Genomic DNA, 12,367 nt, shown 5'->3' with positions numbered 1-12,367 from the left:
CACCCATCTTATTCACTATCATTAAGATATCTATAAAATTTTATCTTAGTTTCCGAAATACACTATACATTTTTTTTTCAAATTCTTTATTCATTTTTCCAACTTACATCAAGTACACAATAATATATTAAATAAAACTTGAATACATCACTTGAATTTCCTTATAATAAAATCATAAATACATAAATTTATATCCCACCTACCCTACCCTCAAATATTTTAATCAAAAAATACTGTATAAATATTATATTCTTATCTATTGATTAAACCTTTAATAGAACTTTATACCATCCCCCCTCACCCCTATGTATAAATGTACTTTCAGAGGAAAATGGTGTTTAATCATTGCAATAACTTGTCAATGGCCCCCAAATCTTTTTAAAATTATTATAATTCCCTTTTTTGTATGGCAATTGTTCTTTCCATTTTGTAAATGTGGCACAACGAATTCCACCAGAAGGTATAGCTAAGTCTACTATAATTTTTCCAATTACTGGTGCTATGTTGTATGGCGACTCCTGTCATAATCAATAAAAGTTTATTATTGACAAATTACTTCAATGATTAGATGCCATTATCCACTGAAAGTAAATAGGGTAGAAGGTATAAAGTTATATTAAAGGTTTGATCAATAGATAAGAATATAATATTTATATGATATTTTTTGATTAAAATATTTGTGGGAAGGGTGGGTGGGTGGGGAGGGCATAATTTTATGTTTTTAAGATTATGTTAGAAGAAATACAAGTAATGTTTACAAGGTTTAAATGATGTAATATTGTGTTCTTGATGTAAGTTGGAAAAATGAATAAAGAATTTAAAAAAAAAAGTTTATTGTTGCTTGATAAAATTTGACTCTTTGTTCTCATTGACATACCAAACATAATTGTATCATATGATAATGCTACATGGTTTTCTAGTAAACAATTAATTTGAGACCAAATTGATTTCTAAAAGATCATGTTACAGGGAATACAAAATGGAGAGAGTGCTTGCCATGCAACAAGGAAATTATCATAAGTTTAAAAAGATTTGGGGGCCATTGATTACTTATTTTAATGATCAGACATCTTAAACACCTCGGTATTACATAAGGTATAGGGGGGTGGGATTGGGAAAGATAATAATTGTTAATTGTTTTAGTATTAATAAATGAGTTGGTGGAAGGGATTCTTTTATATATATATATTTTAAGGATTATAAGTAAGATTGTCAAGTGATTTGTTTAAAAATTTTCTGATTGAATATTATACACTTGTTGTAAGACTTGAAAATGAATAAAGATTTAAAAAAAAAAAAAAAGAATATAAAATGATCTAAGTCCCTGCTTCCAAATTATAATGCCAGCAGCTATTAGACTTAGAGCTATCAACTTTTGTAATCTAACTGGAGTCCAAAATGCTCTATGTAAAAGGAAAAACCAAGTTTGTCTCATAGATGCGGACACTGTACATTTCATTCTCCAAGACCAAATTCGTGGCCATTGAGATGCAGTAATTTGATGCTTTATCTCAATGCTCCAAATGTCCCCAAGTCCATTTTTAGGTTTTTTATTTACAAATCCGTTTATCAATTTATACCACTGTGCGGCCTGGTGTCCCCGAGAAGTCCACCTGAAAGCATAAGAACTCCAGACTATATTGATTATTGAGATTTTTCCATTCAGGGAACCCCTTCTGAATAGCCTGTTGCAACCATCTAAAACTTTGTGATTTATTAAAACCATATATATGCTGCAACTGTGAAAAGTCAAGCAGTTTACCATTTGAAATAACACCACCCAAAATCCGTATACCTGCTATACACTATACATTTTTTAAAACATAAACTACACATATATAACCATTCAGACTTATTTATCAATCCTCAAAAATACTACCCTTCCCCCCAATTACCATCCTTAAAAATAATCAATTAAAAAACTTATATTCCTCCCCCCCCGGATGTGCATTTTATCTAACAACAAAAAACATAACTATAATAATTCTACAAAAGACATCAATGGACCCCCAAATTAATTTAAAGTTTGTAAAATTCCCTATTAAATCAGCTTTCATTTTCTCATATTTATAGATTAGACATAGACTTGCCCACTAGAATGTAAAGTTGAGACGATCCCAGTTTTTCCAGTTCCTTGTAATCAATTGTATAGCTGTACTTGTCATAATTTAAAAAAGACATCTTTTATATTTGTCTAGGGGATCTTTGATATGCAAAATTGTACCACAAATTACTACTTCATAAATTAAAGGAATCTCAGATTCTAAAATATTATTAATATGTCCCCAAATTGATTTCCAAAAAATCAGTATCTTAGGGCAATAAAACAGCAAACGATCTAATGTTCCTCTGTCTAGGTGACAGTGCCAGCATCTATTAGATCTAGAATTATCTAACTTATTCAGTCTATCTGGGGTCCAAAAGAATGATGTAACAAAAAAAAAAAAAAAGTTTGTTTCATAGATGCTGATGCTGTACACCCCATCCTCCAAGACCAAATACGTGGCCATTGAGATGCAGAAATATATTGCTTAATCTCGATGCTCCAAGAGCGTTTTGGGGTTTTTTATTCATAAGTTCAGATATTATTTTATACCGCTTAGCGGCTTGATGTCCTAGCATGTCTGCCTGAAAGCAGAGGAGTTGCAGGCTATAAAATTTTTTTAAATTACGCCACTCAGGGAACCCTTTCTGAATAGCCTGCTTCAGTTGCAACCATTTATAAAATTGAAATTTTGAAATATCAAAAGATTGTTGCAACCGTGAAAATTCAAGCAATTAAAGACATAGTATTGATCTATTCGAAATGTGGGTAGTTTAATTTGACAGGGTCTTATTTTTATTTAACTTTAATTATTCTTTTGCTTTATTTTTCTTTTTTAACCCTTAAGGGGTTTTGATTATGATTTTATTTCCTAAGTATGTAAGTAATTGTTTATACAGGTGCTTTAATCAGATTGTGAGCCTATTAGACAGTTAGGGATATTTTCAAGTAGAGAATCTTTTGAAGTAGAGAAGTCTTTTGAAGTGACGTTGTTCAAGTAGAGAATGGCATGGGGACAAATTTTTCCCCATCCCCACGGGAACTCTCTTTCCTGTTCCATCCTGGCGAGTTCTTTTCCTGTGAACCACTCAATAAAACACAGATGATAAGTGGGATTCTTTAGGAATAGCCTCAGTACAAACTAAATCCCACTAAAGAGTATTTGAAAGAGATCATGGAGTAAAATGGTCTCAGTAACCCACTTGGATAGGGATAATTCAATCCCAGGATATCTCAATCCAATGCCAAGTCATTCAGGGTTTAAGATTACCATCACTGACCAAATTACCTTCACCTCCTTATTTGTGTAACCAATTTTTACTGTATCATAAATTAATTATTATTTTTTACTACACAGCAAATTATCACTTATTTATGCTACAGTAAAAATTGGTTACACAAATAAGGAGGTGGAGGTAATTTGGTCAGTGATGGTAATCTTAAACCCTGAATGACTTGGCATTGGATTGAGATATCCTGGGATTGAATTATCCCTGTCCAAGTGGGTTACTGAGACCATTTTACTCCATGATCTCTTTCAAATACCCTTTAGTGGGATTTAGTTTGTACCGAGTTCTTTTCCTGTCCCTGTCCCATTCCTGTAAGCAATGTCCTCATCTGCACATGCCTCAAACACTTTAAAATCATAAGTGTTCGAGACTTGTGCGGTTAAGGCAGAGCTTTCAGGAATGGGGCAGGGACAAAACTTGCAGGGATAGGACGGATAAATTGAGTTCCTGCTGGGAATTATTAAAAAAGGGCTGGTTAACAAGACTAAGAATGTCATAATGCCCCTGTATTGCTCCATGGTGCGACCTCATCTGGAGTATTGTGTTCAATAATGGTTTCATCTCAAGAAAGATATAGTGGCGCTAGAAAAGGTTCAAAGAAGAGCGACCAAGATGGTAAAGGGGGTAGATCTCCTCTCGTATGAGGAAAGACTAAAACGGTTAAGGCTCTTCAGCTTGGAAAAGAGACAGCTGAGGAGAGATATGATTGAAGTCTACAAAATCCTGAGTAGGGTAGAATGGGTACAAATGGATCGATTTTTCATTCCGTCAAAAATTACAAAGACTAGGGGATACTTGATGAAGTTACACAGAAATACTTTTAAAACCAATAGGAGGAAATTTTTTTTCACTCAGAGAATAGTTAAGCTCTGGAACGTGTTGCCAGAGGATGTGGTAAGAACGGACAGCGTATTTGGTTTTAAGAAAGGTTTGGACAAGTCCATAGTCTGTTATTGAGAAAGACAAGGGGGAAGCCACTGGTTGCCCTGGATCGGTAGCATGGAATATTGCTACACCTTGGGTTTTGGCCAGGTACTAGTGACCTGGATTGGCCACCAGGAGAACGGGCTACTGGGCTTGATGGACCATTGGTCTGACCCAGTAAGGCTATTCTTATGTTCTTATCTCTGTGCCATTCTCCTTTTTCAAGCACTTAATATTAGATATTTCATTGTTTGTAAATCGCTGTGAACTTTAAATGAGGTATTGACAATATACAAATAAAAATTGCATTGTATTGTATTTTTATGAAAGGCTTTCTGTTTCAGAAAAAAAAGTGAGTTTTAAAAATATGGTTATTCTTTTTTTTTTCCAAATTTTTTATTCATTTTTTCATCTTACATCAAGTACACAATATTACATCATTTAAAACTTTTACACATCACTTGAATTTCTTTTTATTGTCATCGTAAATACATAAATTTATTCCCTCCCCACCCACCCTTCCCACAAAAATTTCAATCAAAAATATCATATAAATATTGTATTCTTATCATTGATTAAACCTTTAATAGAACTTTATACCATCCCCCCTCCCCACTATGTGTAAATTTACTGTCAGTGGAAAATGATGTCTAATCATTACAATAATTTGTCAATGGCCCGCAAATCTTTTTAAAATTATTATAATTCCCTTTCTGTATAGCAATTGTTCTTTCCATTTTGTAAATGTGGCACAACGAATTCCACCAGAATGTATAGCTATTCTGGTATTAAAATAACTTTTTTTCCAAAACTGAATAGATTGTCCTTCTACTGTCACTTTGGTTACTTGTCACAATAATGAAAATGCATCAGAAGTAAAATGACCTAGACACCAAGGAAACTGAAATTTCAAGGTAAAAGATGAAGCATGACTTACCAGTTTAAATTTCAGTCTCTCTAATAACACTCCTTGTGAACTTCAGGTAATGTGGGGCAGCCTTGCCCAAGTTCCCACTTAGGCTGTAAGCTCTCTAGGTAGGGACTTAAGGGCAAATTCTATAAGATGCGCTCAAAAGTTAGGTGGCGAAGTAGGCACCATTCAGCATGATTCAAGTAAAATTGGCTGCTGTTTAGTGAATTGCACTGAGCAGCACATATTTTGGAGGTGCCCAATAAATAGGCCAGCTCTAGGCACAACTAAAGCGCCCATGCAAGCGCTTAAGCACACTTAAGAGCAGCGATTCTGCAGCAAAGTGCCTAACACGAAGCCATGCCCAAAATTCATAGGGCCTAGTTTTTTTGAAGGCCGCCAAAATTTTTAGTGGTGCCTTGTTTCAGAATTGCTCAAGAAAGGATTGGACAATTTCCTGCTGGAAAAAGGGATAGAGGGGTATAGATAGAGGGCTACTGCACAGGTCCTGGACCTGTTGGGCCGCCGCGTGAGCGGACTGCTGGGCACGATGGACCTCGGGTCTGACCCAGTGGAGGCATTCTTATGTTCTTATGCTCTTTCTTGATAGGCGCCTGTTTCAATTAGTGCTGATTAAAAAGCTTAATTGAGCTCATTATTCAATTTAGATAGGCGTCTGCCTAGTTGGGCGCCTCCAAAATAGGTGCCTAACATTAGGCGCTGGTTAAAGAATTTGGGCCTTAATGTATTTGAATATTAATGATGTTGTTCTGCCTCTCAATGGCCACGTTTTTGGTCTTGGAGAATAAAAACTACAAGGTCAGCATCTATGAGACAGACCTGGTTCTTTATGTTGCATAGAGCTTTTTGGACCCCAGTTCGTTTACAGAAGTTGGATAGTTCAAGATCCAATAGATGTTGGCATTGTGGTTTAGAAGCTGGGACATTAGATCATTTGATATTTTTCTGTCCCTATATAAATGCTTTTTGGAAGTTAATTTGGCCCCAAATGAATTCATTGTTAGAAAATCATGTTGCCCTTTCATATGATACTATATTATTTGGTACTTCAATGAGATTTAAAAGCCCAATTTCAGCTAATAATAATAAACTTCTATTAATATTAACAGGGGTTGCCATTCAGCAGATTACAGGGAATTGGAAAGATCATACTAAACTAAATTATACTTTTTAGTGGAACTCAGTGTGCCATATTTATAAAATGGAAAGGGTATTTGATATGCAGCAAGGCAATTATAATAAGTTTTAAAAGATTTGGGAGCCATTGACTATTTATTCTAATGATCAGACATCTTAACACCTGAATATTGGATAAGATAAAGAGGGGTGGAATTATGATTGATAATAATTGATATATGTTAAGTATTAGTATATGGGTGGGAGGGGTGGGTCTCTTTTATAAATAATTATTTTGAGTAATACAAACAAGAATGTCAAGTGATTAATTAATGTATTTCTGAATGATTATTGTATACTTGTTGAAATTTCTGAAAATGAATAAAGATTTATAAATAATAAAAAAAAAAAAAAAATGATGTTGTTGGTTGCCTAAAGGTTTGGAAAGGAGAATTCAAAATCCCAGAATGATAAATGTGTGCCTTAAAGGTTTGGGGAAAAGTTCATAGAACCACCCCAGTCACAAGCACTGTTAACGTACAAAAAGAAAGAGGAAAGGTAAACATTTTGATGCCCAGTCTCCCAAAGTCCTCTTGCAATTTTTCACAATCTTTGTGTCATCAGTAAATTTGCATTTAATAATCAGTAAGCCAGTCTTGTGGCCAAATTTTAACTTCACTGTATAGCTTCTTTGAAGTATACTGATTTTTCCTTCCCTCTTGTTTTTCCCTTGAACGTCTTATTTACTATCAAACAATTTGTATTTCCTTCCCCTTCATCTCCTTGGGCTTCATGGGTCTGTAGCGTTACTCATTAATCTTATAAGCCTTAGTTTTGTCATTTGTTGTATTGTTCCCTAAATTTTGTAATTTTAGTAATATGTACATCACTTAGAATTCTGATTAAGCGATCAATCAAATCTTTATTAAACTTGATTATCTTACTAGTTATTCCCATTTCTAGATCACTGATAAATATGTCAAAAAGCAGCAATCCCAGCACAGATCCCTAGGGAACCCCACTATTTACCTTTCTCCTTTTTTTTTTTAATAAATCTTTGTTCATTTTTACAACTTACAACAAGTGTATCAGGAAAAAACATTTGGACTCGAAAACATCACTTGATTTTCTATTACAGTCATCTTAATTTAGTAAAATTTATCCCCCCTTCCCAATCTTACCATTTCATATGCATTCACTTATATTATATATTATTTTCTATTAATCCAAATATTTAATACAGAATCAGAAACTCCCCATCCCTACCCCCTTATTTTCAATTGTGTTATTAAGGGAAAAATGATATCTACTCATTACAATAATCTGTCAATGGCCCTCAAATATCCTGAAATGTATTAAAATGTCCTTTCTGTGTGGCTATCGTTCTTTCCATTTTATATATATGGCACAAAGAATTCCAACAGAAATTGTATTTCAATTTGCTCCAATTCTTCCAATTAAATGTAATTTGTTGAATGGCAACTCCAGTCATAATTAGCAAGAGCTTGTTATTATTTGAGGATAACTGACTCTTTGCCCCCATTGACATGCCAAATAAAATAGTATCATATGATAAGGCCACCGGATTCTCTAATAGACAATTTATTTGGCCCCATATTGATTTCCAGAAAGCCAAAATGAATGGACCTTTCTCCTTTGAGAATATGAACCATCTAAAAACTAGAGGGCTAATTGGCAGACACCAATCCACATAACCTAGGGATGCTAAACACGCTAGTGCTGGGTCCTCCACCTGCACCCCCATCCTTAAGGGGGGAGTTGAGGCTGCAGTACCTACTATCTTCTTGCCTTACTCTTTTGGAGGGGGAACAGAGATAAAGTTCCCTAAGTACCAGCCAATTCAAGTTTTTTGACAAAAAGAAGGAAAATCAATCTTGAGAGCAGCCACTTCAGACTGCCTTCTGGTTTCCTATGGTGCTAAACTAAACTAAACTAAACCTTGGGTTTATATACCACACCATCTCCACGGATGCAGAGCTCGGCACGGTTTACAGGAAGTAGGATGAGAGAGGAAATACAGTGGAGAGATTAAGAGTTAGGTGTAAAAGGGTGGGGGAAGGGGGAAAGGCCTAAGAGGGGGGAAGTGTTACAGTTTTGAGAATAGCCAGGTTTTTAGGTGTTTACGGAAAAGTTGGAGGGAGCTTGAGGTTCGGAGCGGGGAGGTGAGGTTATTCCAGATCTCAGTGATTCTAAAGGGGAGGGATGAACCAAGTTTGCCTGCATGGGAGATACCTTTTGTGGAAGGGAAGGATAGTTTAAAAATTTGGGACAATCTGGAGGAGGTAGGGGTTGGGGAGTTCCAGGATAGAGGGATTACGGCAGGAAGGATGCCATGTAGGATCTTGTAGGCTAGGCACGCACATTTGAAGTGGATCCTGGGGATTACTGGGAGCCAATGGAGCTCAGACAGGAGTGGCGAGACGTGATCGAATTTGCCTTTCGCGAAAATAAGCTTAGCTGCGGCGTTCTGAATCCGCTGAAGTCTGTGGAGGCTTTTCTTGGTTAGGCTGAGGTAAATAGAATTGCAATAGTCCAATCTGGAGAGGATGATGGATTGTACTAGGACTGCGAAGTGTTTTTGGTGAATATAGGGTCTGACTTTCCTTAGCATGTGAAGGCTAAAGAAGCATTTTTTTTACCAAGGATTGGAGATGATCGTTGAAGGATAGAGAAGAGTCTAAGGTGACACCCAGGACTTTGCTTGAGAACTCGAGCTGTAATGAGGAGCCGGAGGACAATGGAATGGAGGAGGGTAAATGGACTAATTTTGGGCCGAGCCAAAGGAGTTTTGTTTTGGACTCGTTCAGTTTCATTTGCATTGTGAATGCCCAGGATTGGAGGTTCGTTATGCATGAGGATATGTTCGTAGAGAGATTAGTGAGGTTCGAGTCGGTCTCAAGGAGGACGAGGATGTCATCAGCATAAGTGTAAAGAGTTTCAAGGGAGGATAGTTGGAGTAGTTTCAGGGAGGACATGTAAATGTTAAAGAGGATTGGGGAGAGGGGTGAACCTTGTGGGACACCACAAGTCGGGGTCCAGGGGGAGGATGAGGTGCCGCTCATGTTAACCATGTAAGAGCGGGAGCGCAAGAATTTGGAGAACCAATCAAGAACTATGGAGCTAATGCCTATCTCGGAGAGTTGCTATGCTGGATTGGGAAAAAGTCAGGGGATTTGAAGTGGTCATATGCTTCCCCCTCCCGCCCAACCTGTTCCCAGTACGTCTAAGGCAGGGGTCTCAAAGTCCCTTCTTGAGGGCCGCAATCCAGTTGAGTTTTCAGGATTTCCCCAATGAATATGCATGAGATCTATGTGCATGCACTGCTTTCAATGCATATTTATTAGGGAAATCCTGAAAACCCAACTGGATTGCGGCCCTCAAGGAGGGACTTTGAGATCCCTGGTCTAAGAAAAAGAGAGATGACACTCTGCAGGTAAGTCATGTCAGCTGGCATATTTAGCCTGATCAGGAACAGGCAGATACCATCTAAGTGAGAGCAATCTATTCTCCCTCTACTTCCTTCCAGTATCAGAACTGTTTTTATCTGGCTCCGTCTGCTTTCAGGGAGACATAACCCACCTGTTTGGAACGGTCTGGCAGATCTCAAGAAAAGGAAATTAAACAAGTCAAAATTTTCCCTTCATTACATTTCTGAGGGATTTCACTCTTTCCTTGCCTATGTTCTACAGAAATTTAAAGTTAAAAGGGGATAGATTCCGTACAAATGTAAGGAAGTTCTTCTTCACCCAGAGAGTGGTAGAAATCTGGAACGCTCTTCCGGAGGCTCTTATAGGGGAAAGCACCCTCCAGGGATTCAAGACAAGGTTAGACAAGTTCCTACTGAACCAGAACATATGCAGATAAGGCTAGACTCGGGTAAGGCACTGGTCTTTGACCTAAGGGCCGCCGTGTGAGCGGACTGCAGGGCACGATGGACCACTGGTCTGACCCAGCTGTGGCAATTCTTATGTTCAATGTTAAGATATTTTATTTCCTAGTTTGCTCATTAAAATATATCTGTGAAGTAGAATCCATTATCAGATAGAACAGTCAACACTCATTAGGGGCAAAAATAGCACTGGAATATAATATGAGTAGTTCTGATTTAAGGAAGAGGACTAAACCATAACAACCAACATTATTGGGATTAAGGGTCACAGAATAAGACACTGTAATAAGAGAGGAACACTGAAGCATCAAGTGAAAAATAAAAGCCAGCTCCGAAAAACTGTACTCCTAGGATCAAGTGAAAGATATCTCTGCATGCTAAGAATTGTTGCTTTGAATTATTCTTTAATTCTGTAAGTACCTTTGAATGTTCATATGGGACATCTATCGATGGGTGGTAACAGACAATTGTTCTGCCATCCGATGTCAAGGCAAGTTCCACTTTGCTAAAAAAGAAAACAAAATCCATTCATTTTCCTTGCTCGACTGATTTAGCAGTATGCTATGGGATTAAACTGTGAAATCAGTTATTAATAATTATAAATGCAAAGTAATGAACCTATCTGGTTCCTTGTAGATATTCTGGTGGTACCTTCCTAAGTGTAGCTTTTTCCAGCATTTGTTCCTAGGAAATAGGCAAGAAATAGAAAAGTTATTATACAAAAGCTGCTATCATTAGGTCCAGTGAAAAACTTGAGGAATCTTGGTTTCTTGGCTGTTTTTCTTGTCATTTCCTCTCCAAGGATGCAGCTGAGGTAGCATTCGTCGCTCCTTGGGAACAGGAATCTCCTCAGCCATCATAGAATCGCGAGATGTAGTAGCCAGATCCAGTATGCACACACACCAGCCTCAGTAAGGCCTATGATCCCTATTCGCTAGCCAAGAGCTATCACTTTAATGACCTGGCTAGATGAAAGACAGTTGAGGGACTGAGCAAGGGACATCGACGCCTCTTTGAAAGCTTCGGTTTGAAAATAATAACACATGCAAAATGACACCAGCGCAAGGTTTTCAAAATTATAATTAAGATTTATTGAATTATTGTTTCTATTTTTCCATTATGATATCAAAAGACTCAAGCATAATTGCTTAACAGTTGCGCTAATGGGAGATCGTTATAGTGGCCAAATGCTGGCCTTCTCATAACGGTCTCATTTTAATAGCTCCAGATTTTCTATTATAAACTGTTGGCTTTTCGTGACATCATCAGCATAACAACCAATAAAGTAATATGGGCCAACTTAAAAGTCCAACTTAACTTAAAAGTTGGACACAGGAAAATTCCTCCACGTTTCAAAGTTACACAAAGTTTTAGAACATTACTTTTGATTTCTGAATTAACATTATAACATTATTCAAGAGAATCTACAATTATTAACAGGGTGCTGAAAAGTTCTCAACCTTGGAGAAAAAGAAAAGAATCTGACAGGTTCAAATTGCATAGCCTTACACAGAAACCTTACTCTGGAGGAGGAGGAGGATGGGGAGGGGCTGGTCTCCCCCTCTCCTCCTATGCTGACAGTCTCACACACAAAGAGCAGGAGTAGTCTCTGACCTAATCACTCCCAGATGCTGCTTTAGGATTTCTTTAAGTTGCAGAGATATATAAATATGTTTTTCAAACCCTATGCTTTTGTTCAACACAGTCACACAAATCACTCCAGGGGCCCCCATTCATTCATAACTCGGCCATTCATACTTAATGCATTTTATCTCTTAGCTCAGGACACGTTATCTTCCTAGCCAGTCTACAGCACATGTGGTATTAATTAACCCCACGCTGCTGAGAGCGGGAAAAACTCAGAGAGGACAAAGAAGACAGAAACTAGTCACTGGCCCAAAATGGTGTCCAAAGACATAGCAGCTATAGTAAACACAAAGAACCCAAAATGGATTCCTTTAGTTTCCTTTCTGATCTGACCCAACAGCAAAATACATAAAAAAAATACCATTCTTTCCCTTATATTAATCTGTGGTGTGTTTTTCTCTTCTGGCCTTAGCTACATTATATTTAGATTTTTTATTTACCCTTTTTTCGTACGTTTCCACTGGGCGTGTCCCTGACACATATGTTTGTCTAACTAGAATTACCCA

General features: G+C 37.1%; 1 protein-coding gene across 1 annotated transcript in view; it reads right to left on the bottom strand.

Annotated features, from left to right (window-relative positions):
* Positions 1 to 12,367, bottom strand: part of MRPL42 (mitochondrial ribosomal protein L42) — a 42,883-nt gene that overhangs the window by 16,820 nt on the left and 13,696 nt on the right. Inside the window, exon 4 of the mRNA XM_033953377.1 lies at positions 10,635 to 10,719. Coding sequence (XP_033809268.1) covers positions 10,635 to 10,719 — 85 coding nt within the window. The remainder of the gene's footprint in view (positions 1 to 10,634; positions 10,720 to 12,367) is intronic.

The sequence above is a fragment of the Geotrypetes seraphini genome, chromosome 7 (genome assembly GCF_902459505.1).
Source record: "Geotrypetes seraphini chromosome 7, aGeoSer1.1, whole genome shotgun sequence".
Classification (NCBI taxonomy): Eukaryota; Metazoa; Chordata; class Amphibia; order Gymnophiona; family Dermophiidae; genus Geotrypetes; species Geotrypetes seraphini.
This window is presented reverse-complemented; position numbering and strand designations above follow the sequence as displayed.